This window comes from Euprymna scolopes, chromosome 29, assembly GCF_053919585.1.
Source record: "Euprymna scolopes isolate OS-2025 chromosome 29, ASM5391958v1, whole genome shotgun sequence".
In the NCBI taxonomy this organism is placed as follows: Eukaryota; Metazoa; Mollusca; class Cephalopoda; order Sepiida; family Sepiolidae; genus Euprymna; species Euprymna scolopes.
Window position 1 is genome coordinate 59725024 of NC_136510.1, and position 27432 is coordinate 59752455.

Here is a 27432-nt window from a genome sequence, read left to right on the forward strand (position 1 = left end):
ATTTAATTATGTTTAGTATTCTACCAGTGATACCGTATGATCTAATTTTCCTGAGGAGACCCTCATGCCATACCCTGTCAAAAGCCTTAGATATATCTAGAGCTACCGCTCTGCCCTCCTCGGCTTTGTCCAGTGATTGGTATATACGTTCAGAGATTACAGTGAGGACGTCTGCTGTGGAACGGGCTTGACTAAATCCATATTGTTGGTCAGTCAGAAGTTTAGCATTTGTAAGGTGATGGACTAGAGCATGGTTAATTAAGGTCTCAAATATTTTGGAAAAAGTGGGAGGAGGCTAATGGGGCGATAATTTACTGGGTCCGTTCTTTCTCCAGAATTCTTGAATACTGGTACCACAGAAGCAGTTTTCCAACAGCCCGGAAAGCAAGATTCATTAAGGCATTTGTTGTAGAGTTTGGAGACAACTGGATCTACTTCAGCTGAGCACTTTTTTAATAGCACAGCTGGGATGAGATCGGGTTCACATGCCTTTGAAGTGTCAAGGTTTTTATGATAGCATGCACCTGAGCAGAGGTGATTTTCAGATCGTCTAGCGTGGTATCTGTCCGCATAGGAAAGTCAGGAAGGGGTGGTTGAGAGGGTCCAGTGTGGAGTTTGAGGCAAACCAACTGGCAAGCATGTTAGCCTTCTCGGTTGCTGAGCAAACAACCTCGTGATTGTTGGTTAGTGGGGGAATTGTTGATTGCCCATTATTTACTACACTGTTGTAGATTTTCCAGAAGTTACGAGTTCCTAATTTTTGTGCTTCGATGCGTTTTTTAGTGGTTTCAGTAAATTCTCTTTTAGCCGTCGCTATTTCTTTCTTAACGTTATTTCTAGTCTCTATATACTTCTGTCTGTTTGAACTGGACTTATGTCGGTTAAGTCTGCGGTATGCATGCTGCCTTTGAGCAATGGCAGTTGCACAAGTCGAAGTAAACCATTGGTGAGAGCGGGGCTTGCTATAAAATTTCCGCATGGGAACATGTGCTTCTATTGCAGTTTTGAACCATTCAGTGGTCTCATTTGCGCACTGTTCAGCAGGAAGAGGAAAAATATTTTCCCATGGGGCATCTCTGATAAGATCTCTGATGGCTTCCCAGTCAGACTTTTTATAATATCTCGTTGTTTTGAGCACTGGCTCTTCAGTTTTGGCTCTAGAGTTTAGGGTGATTTCAACTATTATCACTGCATGATCAGCGTTCCCAAGTGGGCTGTCGGCATTTGTTTTACAATCATCAAGAGCTGTGGTCAAAAACAGATCTAGAAGTGATGCATATTGTTCTTGCTGGTGAGGGAAACGGGTTGGAAACCTAACCGTTTGTGATAGGGAGTGAGATATAGAGAAGCAATGTGTTGTGCTGCCCACTGCGTCTGTGTAATTAGAGAATTCAGGCCAGTTTTTGTGGTTGACATTAAAGTCACCAAATACATGTACTTGTGCGCTAGTGTCTAGGGAGAATGCTGTGTCTATGCTGTCAGAGACTTTGTTTATTATGGTGCAGTCCTGGGTCGAGGGAGAGCGGTAGAGAAAATAATTAGCTAATATTGTGTTGCATGTTAATTCTAAAGCACATAAAGGCTTGATCGTCCGATTCTAGGTTTGTTTCTCTAGTTAAGGGAATGTAAACTCCAAGTCCGTGCATATGTCTATCAGAGTCCTTACGGCAGAGTGGGAGATATCCAGTCATGTTAAAGTAGTTAGAGGGGATGGAGGAGTGTAAGTTAGTCTCACTTAGTGCTAAGATATCCGGGGTATTTGTTAGAAGAAATGCTTCAGCATCAGCTAAGTTAGTTCTAAGCCCACGGATATTCGTGAATGCAAGCCTCAAGGGAGGACGCAAATTTGATTTGTTTGACCCTAAGCCTGGTTTAAGCTTATTTTTAGATTGTACTGTCTTCATATTTTTTAAGGAGTTTCAGTTTAGGTAAAAGGGAGCTGAACAGGAGGTTATGCAGAGTATCACACATGCAACACAAGTAGACCATCAGCTGACCTTTCTTCAACTAGGATTGTGGCCTCAGGAAAGCCCACCGGGGATGAGTGCAGGGTCCCTTTCCGTGCACGACATGGCACTACAAACATCCTGATATTATACAACTGTTGATGGAGCAGCCGCTCTAAGTGCTACCAAAGAGTTAGGGCTCCTGTACTACCAGTCGGAAACAGCAGCCAGGAACTGTCAATCTGGTACCCGCAACACATCAGAAGAAGGTCAACCCAATCTAATTGCACAGGCATATGTGGTACTCAAGCACTCTCAAGTGCCCAGTTTTGATGAGTGGGATGTGTCAGGAGTTTGGAAAACGGCATTCATTGCCCTAGACAAGAAACAAGATCTACCACTATGATATCGTCTCTGCACCTGACTAATAGGCAAAGAAGGAGTATGGAAGCCGGGCGATAGACAGAGCCTATCTACTCTTTAAGCAGTTTAGGTTTGCAAACTGGTAATTTGTTTTAGTCACCAGCTCTAGAAAGGTTGTCATCCAAGACTGAAGAGGCCTCCCTCTCCTTTGGTTTAGTTTCAGAGTTTTCCTTCTCCTAGACGGATGATCTGGGAAGATCTACTGGGTCCATCAGCACTGAGAGGGTTTGCTCTGCGCCTGGGTCCTAATCCAGATATTTTTGCGACCCGCATGGTTAGTTAGTGCTACTGGGTTAGTTTGTAGAGATTATATATCTGCTGATTAGTTACACTCCTCAAAGTGATTAAGGGACATTACTATTTCATTTTTACTCGATAAAGGGGGTAAGTAAAACTCATGCAGTGTAAGCAACTAAGTTTGTAAGCAGGCTTGTTAGGAGTTAATGTGATTTGAGGCTTTTTCTTTATTTTATTTTATTTATATGTTAGCTTAGGTATCCGATAACTTTACAGTATAAGTAGGTATTAAAAATTGAACTATAAGATGTAAGTGCAATACAGTACGGATAAAACAGTAAGTAAGTTTTGCGTCATGCGTAATTAGGTAAATAGATATATGGGCAGGTTTTCAATAGATGCGAATAAGTTGAAGTTGGAGGTATTAATTATGCGTCTATTAATTAAAGGAAGATAATTTCGGCTTTCAGTTAAGAGTCATGGGATGTCTTAGAGGTAGAGATGTATAGATGTTTAGTGATGACTATTAAGCAGTTAGCATGTGAAGATTAAGGGCTGGAAGTTAAATTCCACAACAAAAGTGTGTGCAATGTAGGAGTTTAGTGGCACCTTGGGGGGGATAGGGCAGATTGTTAGCTTTCAAGAGACGGGAAATAACAGTAGATTTCCATTAGGATGTAGGGTTTCAAGTAAGGTTGTTTTTTGGGTTTTTTTTAAGCATGCAAGTTAGACAAACGCAGTCGCCATGGAGGTAAAATGTATGTTGGAATTTCTTAGCTAGCTGTCAGTTTTTTTTTCAGTTATAAGAGAAACAGATGGTTCACGGTGATTCAGAATTCTTATTCTGTATTTATAGGCAGTCATTTAGGTCAGGCTTAAAGCATTGTATCTATTTAGAAAAAAAGCTAAGATAACTATATAGTGAAAGTTAAGTATAAGCTATATTCGGTGGTTTGCTATAGGATACTAGTGCAGAGAGTGATCCAGACGTACATAATGTTATTATTCCAAAAGCCATTCTCAACACGGGGAGGGGAGGGTGCCCCGCAACTACTCCACACTTCACCCTTAAAATTCAATAAAAGAACACAAAAATCCAATTAACCCTGGAAATACGCTTTAAAATAAAAACAAAAAAAAACGGAGCGGATCAGTAAGTGCTCTAGCGCCCGATATGGATATCCTGGAGGCCATTTTATTAATACAAGCAAGCATGTGGTAATTGCCGATATTAAGTATAATTACTTAAATAAGTTCTTCTGACTTCTACGGTAGGAAAAAAAAATCCTCGCTTCTGCTAAGTTAAGAAATGTCTATGTTTTCCAGTATTTTGAGTCGAATTTTAGGAACTACATAATGAGGCTCACAAGGAACTCAAAGAGATAAAGACAATATATGCGTATATAATTATAATGCATTAAACTTTAAAAATAAGGTAGAATTTGAAAGAGAAAAAGTATAAGCAACAGTTGGCAAGAAAGTAAAAAAAAAAAAAAACAGTTGGTATTTTGTTAGGATAAGGATGGGTTAGGTACACTTAACTTGATTTGGACATCTTCAGTTCTTGACTTGCCTACCAGCACGTGTAACCATGTTTTAGGTGGAAGGTACTACCCCTCCATACCCAGTCTTTGTATCTATTTATAGTGGGCGCACATGCGTATGTGTTAATTTACTTTTATTTATTTATTTTTTATTTTTTTGCTGCTCTAAACTTCTAAATTCTGTAGGAGATAAAAAGTAAATCCTCGCTTCTGTTAAGAAATGTCTATTGCCTATGTTTTCCAATATTTCGAGTCGAATTACCGAAATAGCAGCATCAATAGACAATCAAGAGAAAACTGTCTACAAAACGGGTGACTAAGTGTGAGTAAAGGCTCCACACAAACGATGTACTACTATGGAGTGGAGCATTTGACTGGGTGTACCAGTACACAGAATATATCAGTTGATGAAATGTCACGTCATGTGAAAGACGTGCAACTCATAGTGGGACAGGGCCCGCCAATTGCCTGCTCTGATATGCCTTTGGAGAGTGGAAATGAGAGATTTGTAACCATCAGTTAGACGCTGGGTGACCAGATACGCAGTGTAGATGAAGAGGATATCATTCTGGATGAAGACAATTCCTGATGAAAACACGATGATTGTGCTGCTGCTTCTTTATAATGTCCATGTTTCACAAGCATAAAGAAGAGTGGAGAGTACTACTGCCTTGAAGACCATGAGGCTCGTAGTCAATTTCAGTGTGTAGTTATTAAATATGCAGTTGTGGAGGCGACCAAAGGTGGAGTGGGTTGTCCTGATCCTGTTTTCCACATCTTTTGTGCATGTGGAAGTAGATGTAATGATGCTTCCTAGGCAAGGAAACTAGTCAACTTCCATTTATAATAGTGTTGGTATTAGGTAGCAGGAGTCCAGGTGGGTGTTGGACTAGTATTTTGGTCTTTTCTATATTGACTTGCATCCCAAAACGTTCATAGGCTGCATTGTATGCATCGGCTACTGATTGAAGGTCCTGTGCAGTCTGATCTGGGTGGCATTATTATTAGCATACTGCAGCTCTTGCACTAAGCATGTGGAGGTCTTAGTTCTAGCATGGAGTCATGCTAGGTTGAAATTCCCCCATCCATGCAAAAGCGGAGATTGATTGATGGCATATCTGGCAGTATCTCCTTTTTTGAATATTGTTATGATTGTTGCATTGCAAAAATCACTAGGGAGGGTCTTTGTCTCCCATATTTTCAGTATGAGGTGCATGAGACCGTTCCTCAGCTCTGGGTCACCATATGTGAGTAGCTCCAGTGGGATGTTGTTAGGTCAAGGGGCTTTTCCACGTCTCATGCATTTTAGGGCTTTGTTAAAATCCTGGATGGAAGGTGGCAACGCCATCCAGTATCAGACAGGGTATTGCAGGGTCGCTCGCAAGAGGTTGTTTGGGGTAACAGTCTGGTCGTTGAGAAGTTTCCCAAAGTGGGACCTTCATCTTAATAGAATTGCCTCAGTTTTGGTGATAGTCGTGGTCCCATCTAGGTCTTTTAAACCACCCACTGGTGACCGAATGGGGCCGAAAATTTCTTTTGTTGCTGTAGAGAAATTTCGCAGGTCTCGTTGGTCAGCGTACCTTTGTATTTCCTCAGCTTTCCTTTGCCACCAGGTGTTTTGGGCTTCTCAGATTCTTTTTTGGCACTCAGCTACAACTTGTTTGTGAGCACGTTTATTGGCAGCTGTCGGCTGATTATTCATGGTCAGACATAGAAATCACTTCTGACAAATCATGAAGACACTTGATGTAAAGAACTTACAAAGCTCATGATTTAAGATGAATATTTTGCTAACTCTTTCCATCCCATAATTGTATAAAGAGACATTTTATTTATTTCATTTTTTTACATAGGAGTCATGACTTATCAAGGCCCGGTGGTCACTCGAGAATAAGGGTTATTGAGTGTACAGTAATCAATTGGATAATATCGTAGTAATTGTTAGTGATGGAAATTTGGTAGATTGGATTACTTAAGGGGGCGTTCATCAAGAATTTGTTTTGTTGGACTTGAAGACAACCAAGTTGTAGTCAGATTAAAAACAAGTAAATGGAAGAGAGTTCCACAGGCATGCAGTTCTAAGAAAGAAGTTTTCCTAATGGAATCTACGTTTTGATTAAGGCACAGATAATCAGTGGGGAAAATTATTGACAGTGATTTCAGGTAGGTTTTGTGAAAGATTGGCGAGGGGGGACCAGAGACGAGCACTTGCTATGGAAATAAAAACAAAGCAACGTCTCTTCTGTGGGTTATTTTGTCCACAGCACCCTTTGTCATTCGAGGGTCATTCCGAAAGAAAAGTTTTGTAATTTTTTTTTTACTAAAACAGTTGAAGAACTACAAAGATGGGAGTGGTACCATTAAAACAAGCGACCTTTTGTGCTGCAGAATGTATTTTTCTATGTAGTCATAACCATTCTAAATGCACTTTGCCAGGAATTTAATGGCGCATCTCTGCTTCTGAAGCGCATCCATGAAAGTAGTTGCTTTCTTAGAGACTTACACCATCGATATTTGCAACAGAGAGATAAATGCATAATTTCAATCATAATAACAATTCAATTTGCAACCTTCTGATTTATCCAGGCTAAAAAATAGGAGGCATTATTTTAGAGAACCTCCCCTTGTATCCATATATGCATGCATATTTCTAAATATGCATATACAGGGTGACAAAACAAAACGAGCCCCAACTCTAGTTAGGCCCCGTTTTTTAGTGTTTTGTCCGAATGAAATGAAACTTTGGTCATAACTAGTTTATTATATTCAAAACATCACATCAAAACACGAGGGTCTTTGGCCTTTTTTTTTTTTCTGTTCTACAGTATATGTTCTAGATGGCCTTCATTTAGCTTCTTTTGGGGGGGGGGTCACCCTGTATATATATATATATATATATATATATATATTATTTTCAAAATGCAACCATCCACTGACATGCGCCTCGTCGTCCACAACCCATCAGAGCGGCTGCATCCAGCGAGACTCGAAACCGGAACCCAACGGCAATGAGCCCAAACCCCCACCCCGGGACCATCTCGTCAACCGTCTGGATATATCGCGATTTACCCAGATGCTGTCCTGTTTTGGTTTTAGCGATATGTTTTAAATAAATGAATTCAATTATTTACGAAAGTGCATTTTTACCTAAATGCGAGCTGGGAACAACTCTCCCCTTTTAACCAACCCGGCACCCCCACATGGGGAGCGGTATATATATTATTTTTAAAATGCAACCATCCACTGACACATGCCTCGTCGTTCACGACCCATCAGAGCGGCTGCATACATATACACACACACACACACACACACGCACACACACACACATGTGTGTGTGTGCGTATATTTATATATATATATGTATACATACATATACATATATATATGATGATTGCAACGTCTTGTCAGACGAGCGCCAATCCCTCAGACACTTAAAGTCCATGAGCCTAAAAATGACTTTTTTTTTTTTTTTTTTTAGTCCTACCGGTGAATTCACACACTGAAGCAGGCATGACACTGAAGACTGTCATTGAGATCAATTATTACATGCTTACAGCATTTCAAGCCTCGTACGTACGTACAAGTTTTTAGACAAAGAATAGTTCTCAGTGGGTAATCAATCTGTATAAGTTATCAGACAAAGTAGGTGGGTAGCCAATTCTTACAAGTTCTTAGACAAAAAATAGAGTTTCCAGTGAGTAGTCAATCCGAACAAGTTCTTAGACAAAGAATAGAATTTCTGGTAGGAAACCACTTGAACAGAGTTGAACAGCTCGGATACCGATTTACAAGAACAAAATATTTCCACATGTTTCATTCTAACTTTCTACTTAAAACCTAATAAGCTACTGCTTCATTAACTGAGCATGGAACTTTGTCGCCTATAAATAAATGAAATAACCGAGTCATAACTCTAGAACAATTCATGTCGACCCAACGGTCACCACACGCTTTAGCAACCAAAAGTATGACCGGCAAACAGAAGAAATTCGAGTGAAAGGACTCGGATTTCTTCTGTTTATCGGTCATAAGAAAACAAAACAAAAAATATCACTTACAACATGGCTTACAGCTTACAATTCTATTTTTTCAAGTTTTCTCTATGAGTTTGGTTAGTTCTTGTTTCCTTTTCATTGCTACCATATAGTTTTGTGGAAACCCTTTTGCTTCTTTCGTTTCTTCATTTCTTTTTTGTGTAAAAAAGGTCTAGTCTTTACGGTGCCAATTTATCTTCTGTAATGTTGTCCGCGAACCAACACGTTGTAGCTTCAATCACTATGTTGACAAAGAATAGAAAAACTTCAATTCGCTTTTTTTTTTTGTACCATAGCATTTATTTCTTCATTCACTCGTTACTGCTGTAACGTCCCTCATAAGACCGTCTCCTCGAATGTCATCAACCCTTCACATGATCTTGAACGTTATTCTCGTCTCTAACGTGATCTCCTTTTTAAAGTCTTTATTTTCCCTACTGGTGACGTCATTTCGCATGCATTTTTTATGCGCGTCTGTGCTATGTTATATATGTTCTGAAATGAAGAATAGAGTTTTCGGTGGGTAGCCAATCCATACAAATTTTGAGACAAAGAATACAGTTTCTAATCATGTGAAGAAAACAGGATATGCCAAATTCGAAAATATTCAGTATGTTTCATAGAATCATTCCTATTTCTGATTTTATCCAATATTTATGGTAAAAAATGCCTCTCTGCACAGAAACTATTATTTCCATGGATTGGATTTTACTCCCGCATTTCACAACGGGATTTTTCTACACGGACTTTTCATTTCATCACAGATATTTTAAAAGAGATTCTAAACGATACTTTACGGAAGTCTTTAGGGGCTAACTAATCGCCCTAAGTATTGCGAACTTTTGTATATTTGCTGGGTTTCCTTTTTATTTTATCGATAAATTTATACTTTCTTTCAGTTTTCTTTCTTCAATGTTTTCAAAAAGTGAGCTACTTATCTCTACTTACCGTTTGCTAATCTTTTTTTTCTCTGAAGAGAGAAGCCTTTCTTTGAAACTCCATGAAATAAGGAACCTTTCACCTTTATTTCATAATCCTTATATTTATTTCATATTCCTTATATTTAATTAAATATTAACATATATATATATACATTCCAATGAATAGTAGACACTTACACGTTTCCACCCCTTGGAAACACTTCAAATGAACTACGAAAATGCTATTTTTACATCTCCAACAAATAATTTCTGAAGAGGACGCTTCACAGAACGTCTGAAACGCGTTAAAAACGATTTCAATGATTTAAAAACATTATTACAATGATCTAAACATAATTCTCAATGAAAAACCAAGACACGGAATAATAAAATAATGTTAAAAAATACACATTGTTGGTGACTACCCCCTTATTTAAATATACATCTTTTTTTCGTTGGAATTTCTTAACCCATTTTATATTGACTGGAAATTATTTATCATTGTTTGACTGTGGAAATAATTATATATATATATATATATATATATATATATATATATATATAATTATTTCCACAGTCAAACAATGATAAATAATTTCCACAGTCAAACAATAATAAATAACTATATAATATAAGGGACATTTGCGGGCACTGATTTGTAGCCTCGTGGGTAGGGCTGCCGATTGTCAACTTGATGGTTTTAGGTTCGATCCACGGTTGGAGAAAAGTGCTTGTCCAGCCACACTGATGAGTTGTGATACAACGAAACAGCACTGTGTGTAGATGACTATATATATATATATATATATATATATATATATAAAGGAACAAACCGTGTTATGTGTTCATCAACGTTTCGTCTTTATTTCGAAGCTTCCTCTGGATGAATGAGATTAAAAATAAAAACACCATTACAAATATTTGAAAATGTTTCACGTGCAAAGTGTGACGTTGTTCTGTTTAAGAAACGGAGAAAGACGTTGGAAATTCAAAAAAGGAAGTGAGCATGCGTTGTTAGCCAGGGAGATTTTTTTAATAACGTCATATAGTCGATAATATGTGTTTGAAACATATGAACGCAGTTAATATTCTTTCTGGAAAGAATATGTCTGTTAAAATTCAAAAAGAGGTGTGTAACAGAAATCAAATGAGTGTGGTTTGTCATATTATTTATTGATTGAGATTATACATATTAATTATTACAGGAGGGGGGTCTATGATGTGAGAAGGTTAACCTGTTCTTTTAATAAAAGTTTAATTATTAATGGCGCTACATTATCGAAACCTGCACGTTGTTTAATTGTGCTTGAATTTGCGATAAGCGCTGATTCATATATATGCGCATGTATTAATTGGTATTCTTAAAAAGAAGTGGGAATGAAGCTAAAATGTTTCTCCACGTTTGTCGTCGACTGTGAGAAAGACACAAGTTGTCTCTATTGATTTATGTAAGCATCACACAAAGCACAAAACGGAAATTCCATTGATGTGTGAGAAAGATTGAAAACGCCAATCACGCGCTGTCTTTTATGCATATTCATTTTTTGTAACCGTTCTCTGATGGCTTCTTTATGACGCTACATTCCATTAAATCTACTTGAAAATATTAAATTAGAAGTTGTATAAAATCAGGAATATATTTTTCTTCGAAATATTTAGGTTGTTTAATTGATGGATTTACAAAATGTTTACTAAATGGTTTGAAGGTTTTCTTTCTTATGTTTGCATCGAGATTTCCTTCTGCAAAATTCCAAAGAAATCTCAACAAAAATTCTTTTTCGTGTAAAGGTTTGGAAAATTTCATAATTAAGACCGTATAAGTTATTTGTATGGCATTATTTGAAGTTGGCTTTTTTGAAACATGTTTTGCGTCGCATCAATTTTTCAAGTCATCTCGTTTTTGTCGATTTTGAATTTGTCGTCAATCCCAGTTGTTTAACTCTTTTATTTTTTTATTCAATTTTGCCCCCAAGCAAGACACAGTGCCACTTTGAAGTGGGGGGCTACTATCGGAGACATAAGTTGCAGGGATATTATGAAGGGAGATGAGTAGCAAGATGTCTGTTCACATTGCACTTGAACTTCTGCATGTCAGTACAGTTGGGAAAATAGAATTCCGGAAGGAAGTTCCAAAGTCTAGCAGTTCTCTGGAAGAAACTATTGAAGTAGAAGGCTTTCTTACACCTAGGTATCTCTACTGTGAAGGGGTGGGATTTATCTGCTTGTCGGGTTTGTCAAGGGTATTCACGTCGAGGGGGTACAAGTGCTTGTAGTTCGTCAGAGCATTCACAATTAAAGTACTTGTAGAACAGGCAGAGGGATGCAACATTTCGTCAATGGGACAGAGGCTGAAGGTTCAGGACCTATCAGGTTGGCGACTCTCTTTTGAACCCTGTCCAGGAGTGAGAGACAAGTTGCAGGCGCACCAGCCCAACGGTACTTCATACATGGGCGAACGGTGGCCTTATAGAGGTACAGGGTACTTTCAGGCGTAAGTGGTTTTCTAGCACGGTAGAGAGATCCCACCTTCTTCGCAGCAGCTTTGGCAATGTTTGCTGTAAACGTTAGGCCGAGAAGTTTAAAGGAAGTACTTTTGGGTAATGTGTTCTTGGTCATTGCTATTTGTGGTAGAGGAGGTTTCTTGTAATTATTGAAGGAAACAAGCTTAGTCTTGGCAGCATTGAATGTAACCATCACTTTTTGTCCTCATTCCACTACAGATTTGAGGTCATCCGCTAGTGTTTCTGCTATTTTCTTAGATATGTGTTCATTGCCTGTTATAGAGAGTGGTGTCATCAGCAAATATACCCATCTCAGAAACAATTTAATCAGATTTAATCAGGGAGGTCATTTATGAATATCATGAATAATAAAGGTCCAAGGATAGACCCCTGAGGTACTCCTGCATTTATATCATATTGTTTAGATGTACGACCGTCGAGGACAACCTGTTTTTTTTTCTTACTTAAGAAGGATTTAATTACATTATGTATTCTTCTAGTGATACCATATGATCTAATTTTCCTTAGAAGACCATCGTGCCACAATCGTGTCAAAAGCTTTACATATATCGAGGACTACCACTCTACCCTCCCCTGTTTTGTCCAGTGGACGATATATACGTTCAGAGAGTACAGTTAGGATATCTGCTGTGGAACGGGCTTGCCTAAATCCATATTGTTTGTCAGTCAGGAATTTAGCAGCTGTAAGGTGATGGACTTTTTGAAGAGGAAGGATATCTACTTATATATAAAAAACACCTTGTCTGTGTATGTGTGTGTGTGCGTGCACGTGTGTGTGTGTTTCATTCCCTCGGAAACGGCTAGGCTGATTTTTTAAAAATTTCACACAAAGCTACTTGATGTGTCTAGAAGTGTTCTTATGTCAGTTTTGGGTCTGAATGCATTTGATAAGTATCGAAAATCGATAATCGAAAAAATCTGATTAAAGAAGGAAGTCCAATTTTGACCAAAGTTAACAATTTTACACATCACATCTCTTTTGAGAATTTTTATCACTGCACAAGCAGAAAGGCCTAGCCTATAAAAGCAACTGCAGATTCTGTTATAAGACAGGGGAATGTTCAAAGTGAATGTTTTTAGAGCACAATTGAACAATGATACTTGACTTTTGTACGTTTAACTTTAATTCAAATCATTATGTAAAAATATTTTCAAAAAATGAACAGTTGGTTCTTTGATAAAACAGGAACACATTTGAAATGCACAATTGAACCATGATATTTGAGTTTTGCATTTTAAACTTTATGTGAAGCCAGTGTTTACAGAGTATTTTACAAAATTCTCTACAGTGCAATGTAAACTACAATGTATTGTGGATTAACTCACTGTGGGGATGCATGTGAAGTTTCCTTTCAATACACTGCAGGAGGAGGTTCCTAACTAGAGCAGGCAACCAATCGATTTGATTGAAAAATGGGCGATTTCACCGATTTCAATGACAATAAAAGTATGGAAAAGTGGAAAATTTTTTGATCCTCATTCAATCATGGACAACATTGGATCTCCCTGCTAGTTCTCCATAATAATATAGATACTGACAGGATAAATATTCAGAGTTTTAATGTTATCGAAAGTTTGCAAAAGAACAAACTAACCATGTAAACAGGAAAAGTGTCTTAAGTGTTGATACTAAATCTTGAAGATGATTTATTTTGAGAATCATGTTAGCAGGTAATAAGTGATAATCCATTTCAGATGACAATTTTGATTTATCCACTTAGATTTTTTACTTGGAATTCCTAGATAGGAAATATATCATTGTCACTATTTTCATATCTCTTGAATTCTGTTAAAATATTGTTGACTGAAGTCATTAAAGCACATTCCATTAAAATAAAGCAGGCATAGGGATGAAACATTCCAGCAATAGGACAGAGGTTGGAGCTTGGCCAAGAGTCCAGAATCTATTAGATATGAGATTTTTTGGCCTCTGTCTAAGCATCAGAGACTGATTGTAGATGCACCAGTCCAGATGTGGCACCAATACTCCAAACATGGACGAAGAGTGCCTTTGTAAAGATATAGGCTGCTCTCTGACATGAGTAATTTTCTAGCACAGTAGAAAGAACCCGCCTTCTTTGCAGCAGCCTTAGCAATATCCCCAATGTATTTGTTCCAAATCATATTGCTCATGAATGTTAAGTCGAGGAGTTTGAAAGATGGGTCTTCAGGTCGGGTGTTATTTGTCATTTCTACTTGATCTCTCTCCCGGTGGTCCTAGTTGAGGGAAGTATTAGAATATCAGTGTTGACTCAATTACTTACCGACACAAATGTGTTGAATGGTCTCCATAATCTGTACATTGTGAAATTGCTGCATTTACTCCCATCCGAATAAGACATGGCATCACTTCAAAATAAACTGTTATTAAAGCAAAAGAAAAGATATATATATATATATATATATATATATATATATATATATATATATATATATATATATATATATATGATAATAATTATTTAGAAAACCGGAGTATATTTATAAAACGCATTTTTTTTTTTTTTCAAATGAATGGTTTAAATGTATTACAATGAAACAGATATTATCATTTATTACAATAAAACATCTGTAATTTGGATTATTTTCATTTTGGATGTTATTTTCACAACGTTTCTGCTGAAGTAACCTCCAACATTTTCTTTTTGAATCTGGGAATTTTTACGTAGAACTTGGGAAGGTATATGGAATGTTGAAATGAACCCTTTATTTCTTATGTGGGTCAGCCATGTTTGAGTAGAATCATTAAGTTTGCAAATATGCACCTGAAACAAGTCGGAGGTTGCACTGGCTGAAATCTTGTGAAGATAGCAAGCAGGATGAGAATGGTAGCCTAAATAATATGATTTAAAAAAGAACATTTTTTAGTAGATTGGACTAGAGAATGCTTTTTTTTTTACATAGGCATCACCACTTATCAAGGTCAGAGACCACTCGAGGATAAGGGTTAAGAGTGTACAGTAGTCAATTGGACAATATAGTAATCGTTAGTAATGGAAATTCGGTAAATTTGTACCGTGGAACGGCTCATGAAGAACTTGTTTACATTGGACAATCATATTGTAGTCAGCTGGAAAGCAGGAAAACGGAAGAGAATTCCACAGGCGTGCAGTTCTAAGAAAGAAGCTTTGTTCATGGAATCTATGTTTAGGTTTAGGCACCGATAAAGAGTGGGGGGAATTATTAATAGTGTTTTCAGCTAGACGAGTGTTTCTTGTGAAAGTTTGGCGAGGGGGGACCATAGATTGAAGCTCAGTTGCCATGAAAATAACGATAAAGCAGAGACAAACTTGCAACGAGAAAAGGACATCTCCTACGAGGCTATGAAGTCTATTTTGAACTTTATCAAGGCAGGACAAGTCCTTTCTAGCAGCCCCTGCCCAGATGTGGCCCTGTCGGTGGGGCATTAGAATATACCGACTACCCCTGCAGAGGGTAAAAGTCCCTCAATGGGGGTCCTGGATATGATCTTAAACTATATCCAGTGGTGAGGCCCCAGCTTGTGAGCTTTGGGGAGTGTGGAGCCACCCTTTAATTACCATTGCTCCCAGGTCCACTCTGACCCGGAGTGGTAGTACCTGTTAAGGTTCCAACTATGGGTTAAATAGAAACTGACGTGAAAACAACAAATATATTCTATTAAAAATATTTTTCTTCAAAATCTTTGGATTCGGCATTAAATAACCTGAAAAGGGTTGATATGCCGTAAGACAAAAACAACCAACCAACCAACTAGCCCAGATGTGGCAACAGTACTCCATCCTTGGAGGTACCTGGCTCTTATATAGATAGAGAATTGCATCAGCAGTGAAATATCTACTTGATCGATAGAAGGATCTCACCATTTTTCCAGCAGCCTTGGCAACAGATTTGATGTACGTGTTCCATTTGAGATCAGGAGTAAATGTCAAGCCCAGAAGCTTGTCAAAACATGAGGCCTACCCAAGACGAGAGCCATTCATTTCAATTGATGCCAGGTGGGGACCAGAGCGTTGATGATGTAAAGATAAAAGTTTGGTTTTAGATGCATTAAAAGTAACCAGCCACTCCTTTCCCCATTGTACCACATGCTCAAGATGAGAGAAGAGAGAATCGGAGAGAACTTGGTCATTTGTGGTCTTAGATGTGCTACCATAGATGGTAGTGTCTTCAGCATAAATGTCTACAAATAATGTAAGGATGTGATTTGGAAGATCATTAATGTAGATCAGGAAGAGAGTTGGGCTCCTGAAGGACTCCAGCATTAATACTGTGAGCTTCTGATTTTTGTCCATCAACTATTACTCTTATGAACCTATCAGAGAGAAATGAGTTAATAATTGAGAAGACATTTCCATCTATACCATAGCTGGAGATCTTGTGAAGTAAATCTTTATGCCACACCCTATCAAAGGCCTTTGATATATCAAGAGCAACTGCCTTAGAAAAGTTGCCTCTGTCGAGAGATTTGCTAATCCTATGAGATATAACTGTAAGCACATCTGCTGTAGATCTAGCAGAACGGAAACCACATTGTGTGTCACTAAGAAGGTTATTTTTGCTGAGATGGTTGATTACTTCTCTATTTAACACAGATTCCAGCAACTTACTCATGGCGCACAGGAGATTTATTGGCCTGTACTGAGAGGAAGATGAGCGATCACCTGAATTCTTAACTACAGGGCATACCGATGAGATTTTCCAGGGTGATGGGAAGCAATTCTCCTTAAGACAACGTTTAAACAGTTTTGTAAATATGGGCACTAGTTCCGGTTGAAGTTTTTTGAATACTATAATTGGAATACCGTCAGGGCCGGTTGTTTTACTGGAATCAATGTTTTCAATTAGCTTGGCAACATCACGTACAAATATTTGGGTAAATGTTTACTTTAACTATAACAGAACACCGACCAATAAAATTTGTTTTGTTTTTTTTATAGGTTTTCGGTGTCGCTGACAACGAATCTGATATGAGGTGCTTTTGCAGTATAATTTACCGTTTTTCCGTAAGTAACGCCCCCCCCACCGTTTTACCGTAAGTAACGCGCCGACATGCACCAAGCAGAACTGTTTAATTTTTCACGCGTGCAACACCACCCGTCCCCCTTGCCCCTACACCGCCCCTCCCCAATGTAAACAGAATTTTTGTGAAAAATGAAACAGTTCTCCTGATTGGTGCATGTCGGCGCGTTCCTTACGGTAAAACGGTAAATTAAACTGCAGAAGCATCTCTTAAATGTACAAGTTTTATAATTGAATAACCCCCCTCCAAAAATAAAAATAAAAAACGAAAAATAAAAATGTTTTTGTAAATCGCTCGTGAAAACTTAATTTTTTTAGATCAATTAAAAAGCATCAAAAACTACGCTGTCGCTACACAGAAAAATGAACCACATTTTGTGGTTTTTGAAAACTTTCTTGTTATTTCAAATGTCTGCTAAAAAATTCTTCCGTGATGTCACAAATCACCTTACTACGCGCGTCCATGCGCGAATGCATCATGTAAGAATAGCATAAACGATGGCGGTGAGTTGGTACAAAATAGTGCGAGGGTTCAGGGGTAAATTTGCGACGGGTTTGAATATCAGATTCGTTGTCAGTGACACCGAAAATTTATAAATAACCAAATGTTATTGGTCAGTGTTCTGTTGTATTTAAAGTAAACATTTACATATATTTGTATATCACATAGCGTGTTTTCTAATACAGGAGGAAATATTGGAGGTTGGCGGCCTTGGTCGTTAGCTGTAAAATTCTTGGCAAAGAGTTTAGCTTTGTCTGATGCTAACGAGATTACTTCAGGTCCATTGTTGATAGTTGGGATAGAGCACACGCTTCTGTTCAGGATTCTGTTTGCTATTTGCCAAAACTGGTGGGAAGCAAAAAAAGCATTTAATAAATTTTATCTTGAATAATTGGGTATTATTATAGCTTTTGAATCGGATACAATCGATTTTTGCCGATGTAGAATTATGTAAACAACTGGAAAAGGCTGAATGAAAACGAACCGGCGTTAAAATCAAAACGAGGTAGCGTTCCAACAAAAAAAAAAATAAAACCCAAGAAAACACTTTCTGTGTGTTTATTTCTATGAAAAATATTTTTTTAACGAAACAACTTTATATATATATATATATATATATATATATATATACTAGCTGTACCCTGCCACGCGTTGCAGTGGCTCAATTTTGTGTAATGGAAAAATTTAATAAAAAGAGAAAATGCATGTTTCTTATATTAGTACAGCAATCCACTGCAAAAAGTGAAAAAGAAGGCGAAAATGAAAAAAAATGGGACTCTTGCAGAATTTGATCTGGATCCTCGGGAGTTTCTGTCAATCATTCATGGTTTGGACTCGACCAACAATCAGTGGATGAAGCCGAACATAGCGAAAATGTTGAAACGCTAAATGCTTTTTTTTGTTGTTGTTGTTGTTTTACAAAAATGTGAGTTAGTAATTAATATTTGGTTGATGGTGGGGGGAGGGGGGTTACTATACACAGATTCGAAAAAGTTGTCCAAAAACAAATAAATTAAAGCAAAGGTATGGTGTTACGTTTCTACCTAATTGGATAATTGTTTAGTGTTTTTATGTAATGTAAAATGTTTAATCGGCTCAAAAAACAGAAATGGTCGCGGACTCTGTTGAATACGTTCAGTTTGGGAAAGTAAGTTGAAAACTAAAAACTATACAAAACAGTGTCTGAAACTCATCGAATATATGTTACCATGATATAGGCTGGCATAATCGGTGGGTTTCTGACAGTATTTTGTATAGTTTTTTTTTAGTTTTAACTCACTTTCTCTAACTTAAAGTAATCAACAGTGTCCACCACCATTTGTAGCTTTAAAATACCCCGATAAACACTGTTTTTCGAGTCGACTAAACGTTACATTAAATGAAAAGGGTTTGTATTACTAAACACAGATACAAAGAAGTTATCAAAAAATAAATATATATAATATATATTTATAATAATATATATTTATATTATATAAATAAATGTTATCAAAGGCAAGAAAAGTAAATGTTCTACCTAACTGGATAAGATTTTAATGTTTTTATGTAAAAAACATTCAATGTTTATCGGTATATCTGAAAAATAAAAATGGTGGCAGACTGTATCGAACACGTTAAGTTTGGGGAAATTTTGGGAAAATGAGTTTAAACTAAAAAACTATACAAAATACTGTTATGAACTCACTCAATATATGTTACCATGACGTAGGCTGGCATATAATTGGTGGTTTTAAACTTTTGCTCGATGCAGGTGACGACTTTTAAAAGTCCCTTTTAGTGATTACCTGGTTTGAGGATATTTGTACAACTAAACGGCAAATCTGCTCCAAAACTCCGGTATTATTTTACTTTAAGGCCCGTTTCACGTTCATATATAACGAAATATTTTATTGTAGATTTTGGTGTGCTAAAAACGAATCTGCAAACTGTTTCCGTAGCAAAAAAAAAGTTTTCATGATATTCATGAAATTACTTTTTCGAAAAGTGGGTGATCACTTTTCAATGTCAATTTAACTTAGAATGAGCACCCACTTTCTTGCCACCTGAGAGAGGAGCATTTTTCTGTGTTTCTTGGCTAAAAAGTTTTTTTGTTTGATTTCTTTTGCATGGTAATAACCCCTGAACTCTGGGATTATTTTCCATTTCACAGCCGTAGCTTTCGTTTACGCTATGCGTGAGCATAAACGAAAGCTGTTTAGCCAATAAACATGGGAAAAAATCCCCCCTCTCTCAGGTGGCTAGAAAGTGGGTGCTCATTTTAAGTTAAATTTACATGGAAAAGTGATCGCCACTTTTTCGAAAAAGTAATTTCTTCATATCATAAAAACTATTTTTTTGCGACGGAAACGGTTTGCAGATTCGTTTTTAGCAAACCAAAATTTACAAAAAAAATTTTGTTATTTACGAACGTCAGACGCACGGCCCTTAATGGAAAATTATATCAAAAATCCGGGGGAAAATAGTTTTCAATAAAAACAGCAAATGAATTCGATAGAAAAAAATGGATGCTATTTTTTTTTCTTTTTTCTGTGTGTTTCTTGGCTAAAAAGTTTTTTGTTTGATTTCTTTTGCATGGTATTAACCCCTGAACTCTGGGACTATTTTCCATTTCACAGACGTAGTCTTTGTTTATGCTATGCGTGAGCATAAACGAAAACTGTTAAATATGTATTCGCGTACCAGGCTGCCTTGTCAAAAAACCTTTAAGCCAATAAACACGAAAATAAATGCCCCTTCCTCAGATGGCCAGAAAGTGGGTGCTCATTTTAAGTTAAATTTACATGGAAAAGTGATCACACACTTTTCGAAAAAAAATTTCTTCAGATCATGAAAACTATTTTGGTACTCATTGGGCGTTGAGTTCCATGGCGACCTGCAGAATTATTTAATGGTCGTACCCTTAGTACCCCCCCTAGTCAAGGCTAACGCATGCGCACATAACATTTTTTATTTATTTACTTACGTGATGGAGTTTCTATACTGATAGGTTTTTTGAAATTTTTTCACTGGATTATTATTGATTGAACACTAACCAGATTATGAAAAAAAATTGAAAAAAAAAAAAAATTATTTCAACATTTGAAAGGGGTACTCACTTTTTAGTTACCACATTCTGGTAAATCGGTCACTCATTATTTTTTTTTTTTCTAAATACGAAAGTGTCTTCGGGAGATATAAAATGGTCGCATGTTGACGAAGCAATGTATCGGGAGGCGTACGGGATGAAAAATTATTGGTAAATTTTTAGATTAGGTCCACCTCCTCAATTTTCTTTTAAATGACGACTTGAAATGGTTTTCGACTATGCTGAATACGAAAATCGCATTGAAATTTTGCAGAAATAAGTAGTTATCAAGATATAAAAAGTTGTATTATGCATTGTAATCTTTGGCAGCCATCTTTTTTACGTGTGTGTATTTGTTTATGGCGCGTGTGCACGTAAAAAGATGGCCGCCAAAGAATACAATACATAATACAACTATTTATTTCCGCAAAATTTCAATGCGATTTGCATGTTCAGCAACTCGGAAACCTATAAATGTCGTCATTGAAAGGAAAATTGTGGAGGTGGACCTAATCTAAAAAAATACCAAATTATTAAACATTTCTCCAGCATGTTAGTGAAATTTATAATACTTTAAAAAAATTAAAAAAAAAAAAGTTTTGAAAAAAACTAAAATCTCACCTTTCATAAAAACAATTTAAAAAAAACAAAAAACCACAAACTGACTTTTAACTAAATAAGTAAAAAAAAAAAAATTAAAAAACTCGAAACTTTATTTTCATAAAAACAATAAAAAAAGTCATGTTCAATCTATTTATTTTTCTTTCAGAAACAAATATATTTCTGACTTACAAATGTGGTAGAGACTCATATTATTTTTACTTTCTATGGTTTTGATATACCGCGTTTTTATTGGTTACAAAATGGGTGACTGATTTATAAGAACGTTGTAACTAAAAAATGAGCACCACTTTCAAATGTCGAAATAATGATTTCGTTTTATTTTTTTTTTTTAATAATCTGTTTAATTAGTGTCCAATCAATAATAATCCAGTGAAAAAAAATTCCCAAAACCTATAAGTATAGAAATTAAGCATGGGAGTGATGGTTGTACAACGTCGCCTTTCGCACTTTTACAAACATTATTTATGTTAACTCTTTTCATAAATAATTTTTTTAAAAAGTAACTAAACCATTTATTGATAATTTGTCACGTGTACAAACATTTATTTATTTACGTAGGCTTAACTCTTTTCATGAATAAGAAAAGTTTTACACTTTAAGAATAATACAAGGAAAAAGTTACTAAACATTTATAAAAGGAAAAAATAATTCCTCACGTACTTACTTCTTTTCATGAAGGCCAGAGGAATAGTTGGCCGAAAAGTCGTGAAACAACAACTAATAAAGATGAGAATAATAGTCCGCAATAAATAAAAATGGTGCTAATGCAGAGAGCGATCCGCGCTATTTTTTAAATCATATTTCCACGTTTAATTAAAGTTTTACGATATGTTTTTTTTATTCAATTGTAAGGTTAAAGTACAGAATAGGTACAAAACATCCTTCCCTCCCCATGTTAAGAATGACTTTTTAAATAATAACATTATTTCAGCACGGATCACTCTCTGCATGAGTATCATAAAAATTAATACAAATAATACTTATCTCAATAAGTGACAGGCTAATTTCTACCGGAAATAAAATGGCGATAATCTCGCAGTTACAAAAAATATTTTTTATTTAATTTAATATTTTTATAATTCGCAATGTTAGATTACTTTAATAACATGCAAACATTCCTTGACTTTAAAAATAGAATTTCTGAAAATTTCAATTAAATTGGTAATATAGAAATATGGTTTTATTCGCTTTTAACGAACCAAACATTATATATATATATATATATATATATATATATATATATATATATATATATATATATATATATATATGCCCCGTGGATCACTATATATATATAGTGATCAATATATATATATATATATATATATATGCCCCGTGGATAATTATATATATATATGCCCCGTGGATCACCACCTTACCGTGGTGGGGCATTTTGCGAGTCTCTATGACCCCTAGAGCTATGCCGGCAGGAGTCATGTACTCCTGGTAGGGCCACCCAAGCCAGACAGGTCAAAGGGTAGAGTCCAGACGAAGAGTGATCCAGAAAACTGGTGGGATTATACCTGACCACAAGGAGAGATGCACCCTTAGTCTTTGTTAAGACATGCATCTAGGAGAGGGAAACTCTGATATAAAACCTGAGGTCTGTTGTTCACTTCCTCTGTGGCAAATCTTTGCACCGATTTAGTGCTATCAGCAGCACCAAAAAGTGTGCATAATTGTACACGGGCTTTCACCACTATAATCAAGTCCTATGTGTTGGTTCTCTGACAACTTTGATGGGGTCTAAGTTTTACATGGTCCTGCACCAACAAAGTCCATGGGCGTAAGGTTGAAGGTGACGGGGATAGGTGAAGGGTATCACTGGAAGTCCTTAGCCGAATGTCTTCACTGTGGCGGCCAATGGGTGATGGCCGTTCTGTGCAAATATGTGTGCAATTGCGCAGCTCGTGTCCTCCATTGGTGGCAAAGCAGCCCTATTTAGGGATAGCACTGCTTTCCCCGTGTATGGGGAAGGGGCAATAAAAGGAGCCCTAAACATTGCTCGTACACATTTGCTTAACAGTGAACTGTAGCTGTCTGGGTATCCAGTGTGCAGTCGAAATAATTATAAATTAAGTAAGAAATTTAATATTGGATTGTGGAATATTCGCACCCTCCAGGACAATCCTAATGCACCAGAATGTAAAACAGCGTTGATATCTCGTGAACTTAAGAAATATAAGATCGATATTGCGGCACTCAGTGAAACACACCTTGCTGGTGTCTCTCAATTTAAGGAGGAAAAGGGTGGCTATGTCTTTTTCTCCAAGGGTAGAGGGCCTCATTAGTCTCGACTCTCTGGTGTGGGATTTGCCGTAAAATCAGAATTAGCCAAATCACTGAAATCTCTTCCCAAAGGTCTATCGGACCGCATTATGATTTTGACCCTTGAGTTGGAACTTGAAACTCGGGTTACACTTGTAAGCTGCTATGCACCAACAATGAGCAGACCGGATGAGGAGAGAGATGAATTCTACCAACAACTACGAGAAGTAATCGGTGGTATTCGCCATAAGGACAAACTCATTTTGATGGGTGACTTTAATGCTCGGGTCGGTTTTGACTTCCAATCATGGAAAGGGGTTCTGGAGCATCATAGCGTTGGTAGAATGAATGAAAATGGTCTTCATTTTCTCTCCCTCTGCAAAGAATTCAATATGACCATCACAAACACAGTTTTTCAACAGAAAAATTGTCGCAAAACCACATGGATGCACCCTCGTTCAAACAGCTGGCATATCATTGACTATGTCATCACTAAGAAACGTGATTTTCGTGACTTCAAAATAACGCGCTTCTTCCATACAAGCTGTTACCTATCAGATCATGCCCTGCTACGTAGCAAGGTGTCTCTGAGTCTTTGGCGCAGACAGGTAAAGAAGTCATCTATTCCAAAACGTATTAATGTATTGTCGCTTAAGAATACTGAAACTCGAACAATACTTTCTGACAAGTTGGATGAAAATTTAGATGGTGTAGAAATAACTGACAACATAGAAGCGTCCTGGGAAGCGCTACGAAATATCACCCATTCCACTGCCCTGGAAGTGCTGGGCTTACCCATACGGAAGCACCAGGATTGGTTTGATGACCAGGATATAGAAGCCCAGGATCAAATTCAGAAAATGCATCAAGCTCACAAAGCATGGATTGACGACCAAAACTCTACTGAAAAAAGATTGGCATACAAAACCTGCAAAGGGAAAGTGCAGAGGACACTACGACAGATGAAAGAGAAATGGTGGACCGCACATGCAGAAGCTGTTCAGTCAGCATTCAACAGAAAGGACACAAAAGCCTTTTATGAAGGTATAAGGAAGGTTTTCGGTCTTCAAGAATCAGGAGTTTCGCCAATTTTAGCAGAAGACGGGACATTACTGACAGACAAGGACGGTATCTTGAGATGCTGGACGGAACATTTTGAAACAGTGTTAAATTCTTCTTCGGTAACAGACGATGAGATTATAAACTCAATTGAGCAGGTTCCCGAGAGATCAGAACTATCCATGTTACCAACTCTCCCAGCAGTTGAACAGATATCATTGGGTAAAGCACCAGGAAATGACGGTATACCACCGGAAGTCTACAGATATGGTGGCCATAAACTGGCCAGAAAGCTACATGCACTTTTCGTGTCCATTTGGACATCTGGAAAAGTCCCACAGGACTTTAATGATGCATCAATTTACCATCTTTATAAAAATAAAGGCTTGAGGAATTCCTGTGACAATCATCGTGGCATATCTCTGCTCTCAATTGCTGGAAAAATCATGGCCAGACTAATAATCAACAGATTAATCAGACATCTTGTAGATGAGATATATCCCGAATCGCAGTGTGGTTTCCGCTCTCTTCGGGGTACAACAGATATGATCTTTTCTCTGCGACAGGTCTCTGAGAAAGTTCGAGAAAAGAACCAAGAGCTATACATAGTGTTCATTGATCTTACTAAAGCCTTTGACACTGTCAACCGAACTGCCCTATGGAAAATCCTTAAGAAAATTGGTATACCTGACAATATGCTCAAAGTTATAACATCCTTCCATGATGGCATGAAGGCTTCAGTGATGTCCAATGGAGACTCTTCTGAGCCTTTCAATGTGACCAATGGAACAAAACAAGGTTGTGTAATGGCTCCAGTACTATTCGCCCTTTACTTCTCTGTTATGCTGAAATATGCATTTGCAGATGTTGACACTGGCGTTCATTTCCAATTCCGTACAGATGGTGGAATTTTTAATCAACAACGCTTCAAAGCGAAAACACTTCTCCGAAGAACCATTATAAGAGATTTGCTGTTTGCAGCTGATGCTGCCCTTGTCGCGACTTCTCGGAAGGAGGCTCAACATCTTGTAAATCGGTTTTCTACCGCATGTAAAGCCTTTGGCTTGACAATCAGTATAAAGAAAACGGAAGTCATCTACCAGCCACCACCTACACCAAAACAAGTACAGGGTGTAAAACAGAAACAAACCGTGCACAATTTTCCTCAGATGTCGATTCAGGTAGATGGGAAAAACCTGAAGTATGTTAACAAGTTTACATACTTGGAAAGTGTGGTTGATTCAAGTGCATCTCTTGACTATGAAGTTATCAACCGTATCTCCCGAGCAAGCAGCGCCTTTGGCAAGCTGCACACAAGATTATGGAATGTTCGGGGTTTAAGCCTGAAGACAAAAATTCATGTATATAAGGCTGTGGTACTGTCCACACTTTTGTATGCCTCGGAGACGTGGACCCCGTACCGAAAACAAATTTCACAACTTGACGTCTTCCATAAGAGATATCTACGTGCCATTTGCGGTTTTACTTTGAAAGACAAAATATCAAATGCTAAATTATTCATACTTTGTAAAATCAGCAACATCGAAAGCTTCTTAATCCAGTCGCAGCTTCGATGGGCGGGTCATGTGATGCGAATGGATGATGATAGGATACCGAAGCAACTCCTGTATGGCCAATTAGACAGAGGCCGTCGAAACGTGGGACGACCATGGTTGCGTTACAAAGACAAAATAAAGTCTAATTTGCAGGTTCTAAATATTGAATATAACAACATTGAGCTAACTGCAAAAGACAGAAGGAAGTGGATAGAAATGTGTGACAGAAAAATCAAGGAGTTCTCGGCGTTTTGCATCGAAAAACTAAAAGAAGCGAGAGTCAAGTCCAAAAATAATACTGAGCAGTGTGGAGCTAAATTCTCGCATTTATATGGCTGTCACCACTGCGGTCGCCATTGCAAGTCTCTAGCAGGACTAAAGTGTCACATACGTCTAAGTGAATGTCAACACGCTGAGTTCTAGACCTTCAGGTCAATTGTCGGAGTCTCATACGTCGAAAATCGACGGAGAGTCCATCATCATCATATATATATATATATATATATATATATATATATATATATATATATATATATATAAAGTTGTTTCGTTAAAAATAATTTTTTCTTTTGCGCATAAAGTAATTTTTTTCATTATTAGCCCAGCTTTCCAACCAGACTCTAACCCTAAGTTAATTTTAAAATAACTTTAACCTACTTTTAATGACTTTGGTAACAGTTATTTGACTATAATTTATTTTCCACTACGTTTTATTTGTTGGAAATTTTTTACAATCATTAATTTATGATGTAAGCAATTTAAAATTTAACTTGTTATTTGCTCGGTTTTTTATTGGATAAGCACTTCAAAATCTTCTAAATATTTATGCAAACACCCAGAAAACACCGAACAAAAAGTTGTTTAGGCTGTATTAGTGTTATATATATATATATATATATATATATATATATATATATATATATATATATATATATATATATATATATTAGCTGGACGGCGACGCCCGGCTTTGCCCAGACCTACAATACACTTAAACATGATATTTCAATTTATGCAGATTGCATATGAATTATTATAGAATCAATCCTCTATTATCGATTATTATATATTAGGAGGAATAATTTTCCCGGTGGACTAATTTGCAAAAAAAAATTTAGAAAGTGATATTGATGACATCATTCATCAAATTCCGTCTGAATTTGTTTACAATATCATGTCAGCTGATATTTGGCCTTGACGATCTTAAAAATAGTCTTCCGTCTCTGATAAAAAAGAAGGAATTTTGTATGGGAATATCTTACATTTCACCAGCCAATGTAACACCGGTGTAACATCAATATTCCCCTGGAAAAATTCATTTCTATCTATAAGAAAAGATAAACTTATTTTTAATTGGATTTTTTTGATGTTCGATACTTATCGGATTAACTTCTGTGCAAAACATGTCTAAGAACATTGTCAGAAATATAAATTAACTTTGTGTAATATTTGCATAAGATACACTCAGCTGTTTCAGAACCGATGAGGTAGGAACCCATACACACACACACACTCAAAGTGACTTTTATATAATAGTATATATATATATATATATATATACATATATATATATATATATATATATATACATATATATATATATATGTATGTCATCCACATACAGAACTGTTTCGCTGTTTCACAGCTCATCAGTGTGGCTAGACAAGCAACTACTTGAAGCCAGGATCGAAACGCGACTGCCCAAATGACAGTCAGAGCTTTTAATCGT

General features: G+C 36.9%; 1 protein-coding gene across 1 annotated transcript in view; it reads right to left on the reverse strand.

Annotated features, from left to right (window-relative positions):
• LOC145252327 (uncharacterized) overlaps positions 1-27432 on the reverse strand; it is a 332123-nt gene that overhangs the window by 124681 nt on the left and 180010 nt on the right. Inside the window, exon 4 of the mRNA XM_080111736.1 lies at positions 13894-13990. Within this exon, the coding sequence (XP_079967862.1) occupies positions 13894-13990 (97 nt within the window). The remainder of the gene's footprint in view (positions 1-13893; positions 13991-27432) is intronic.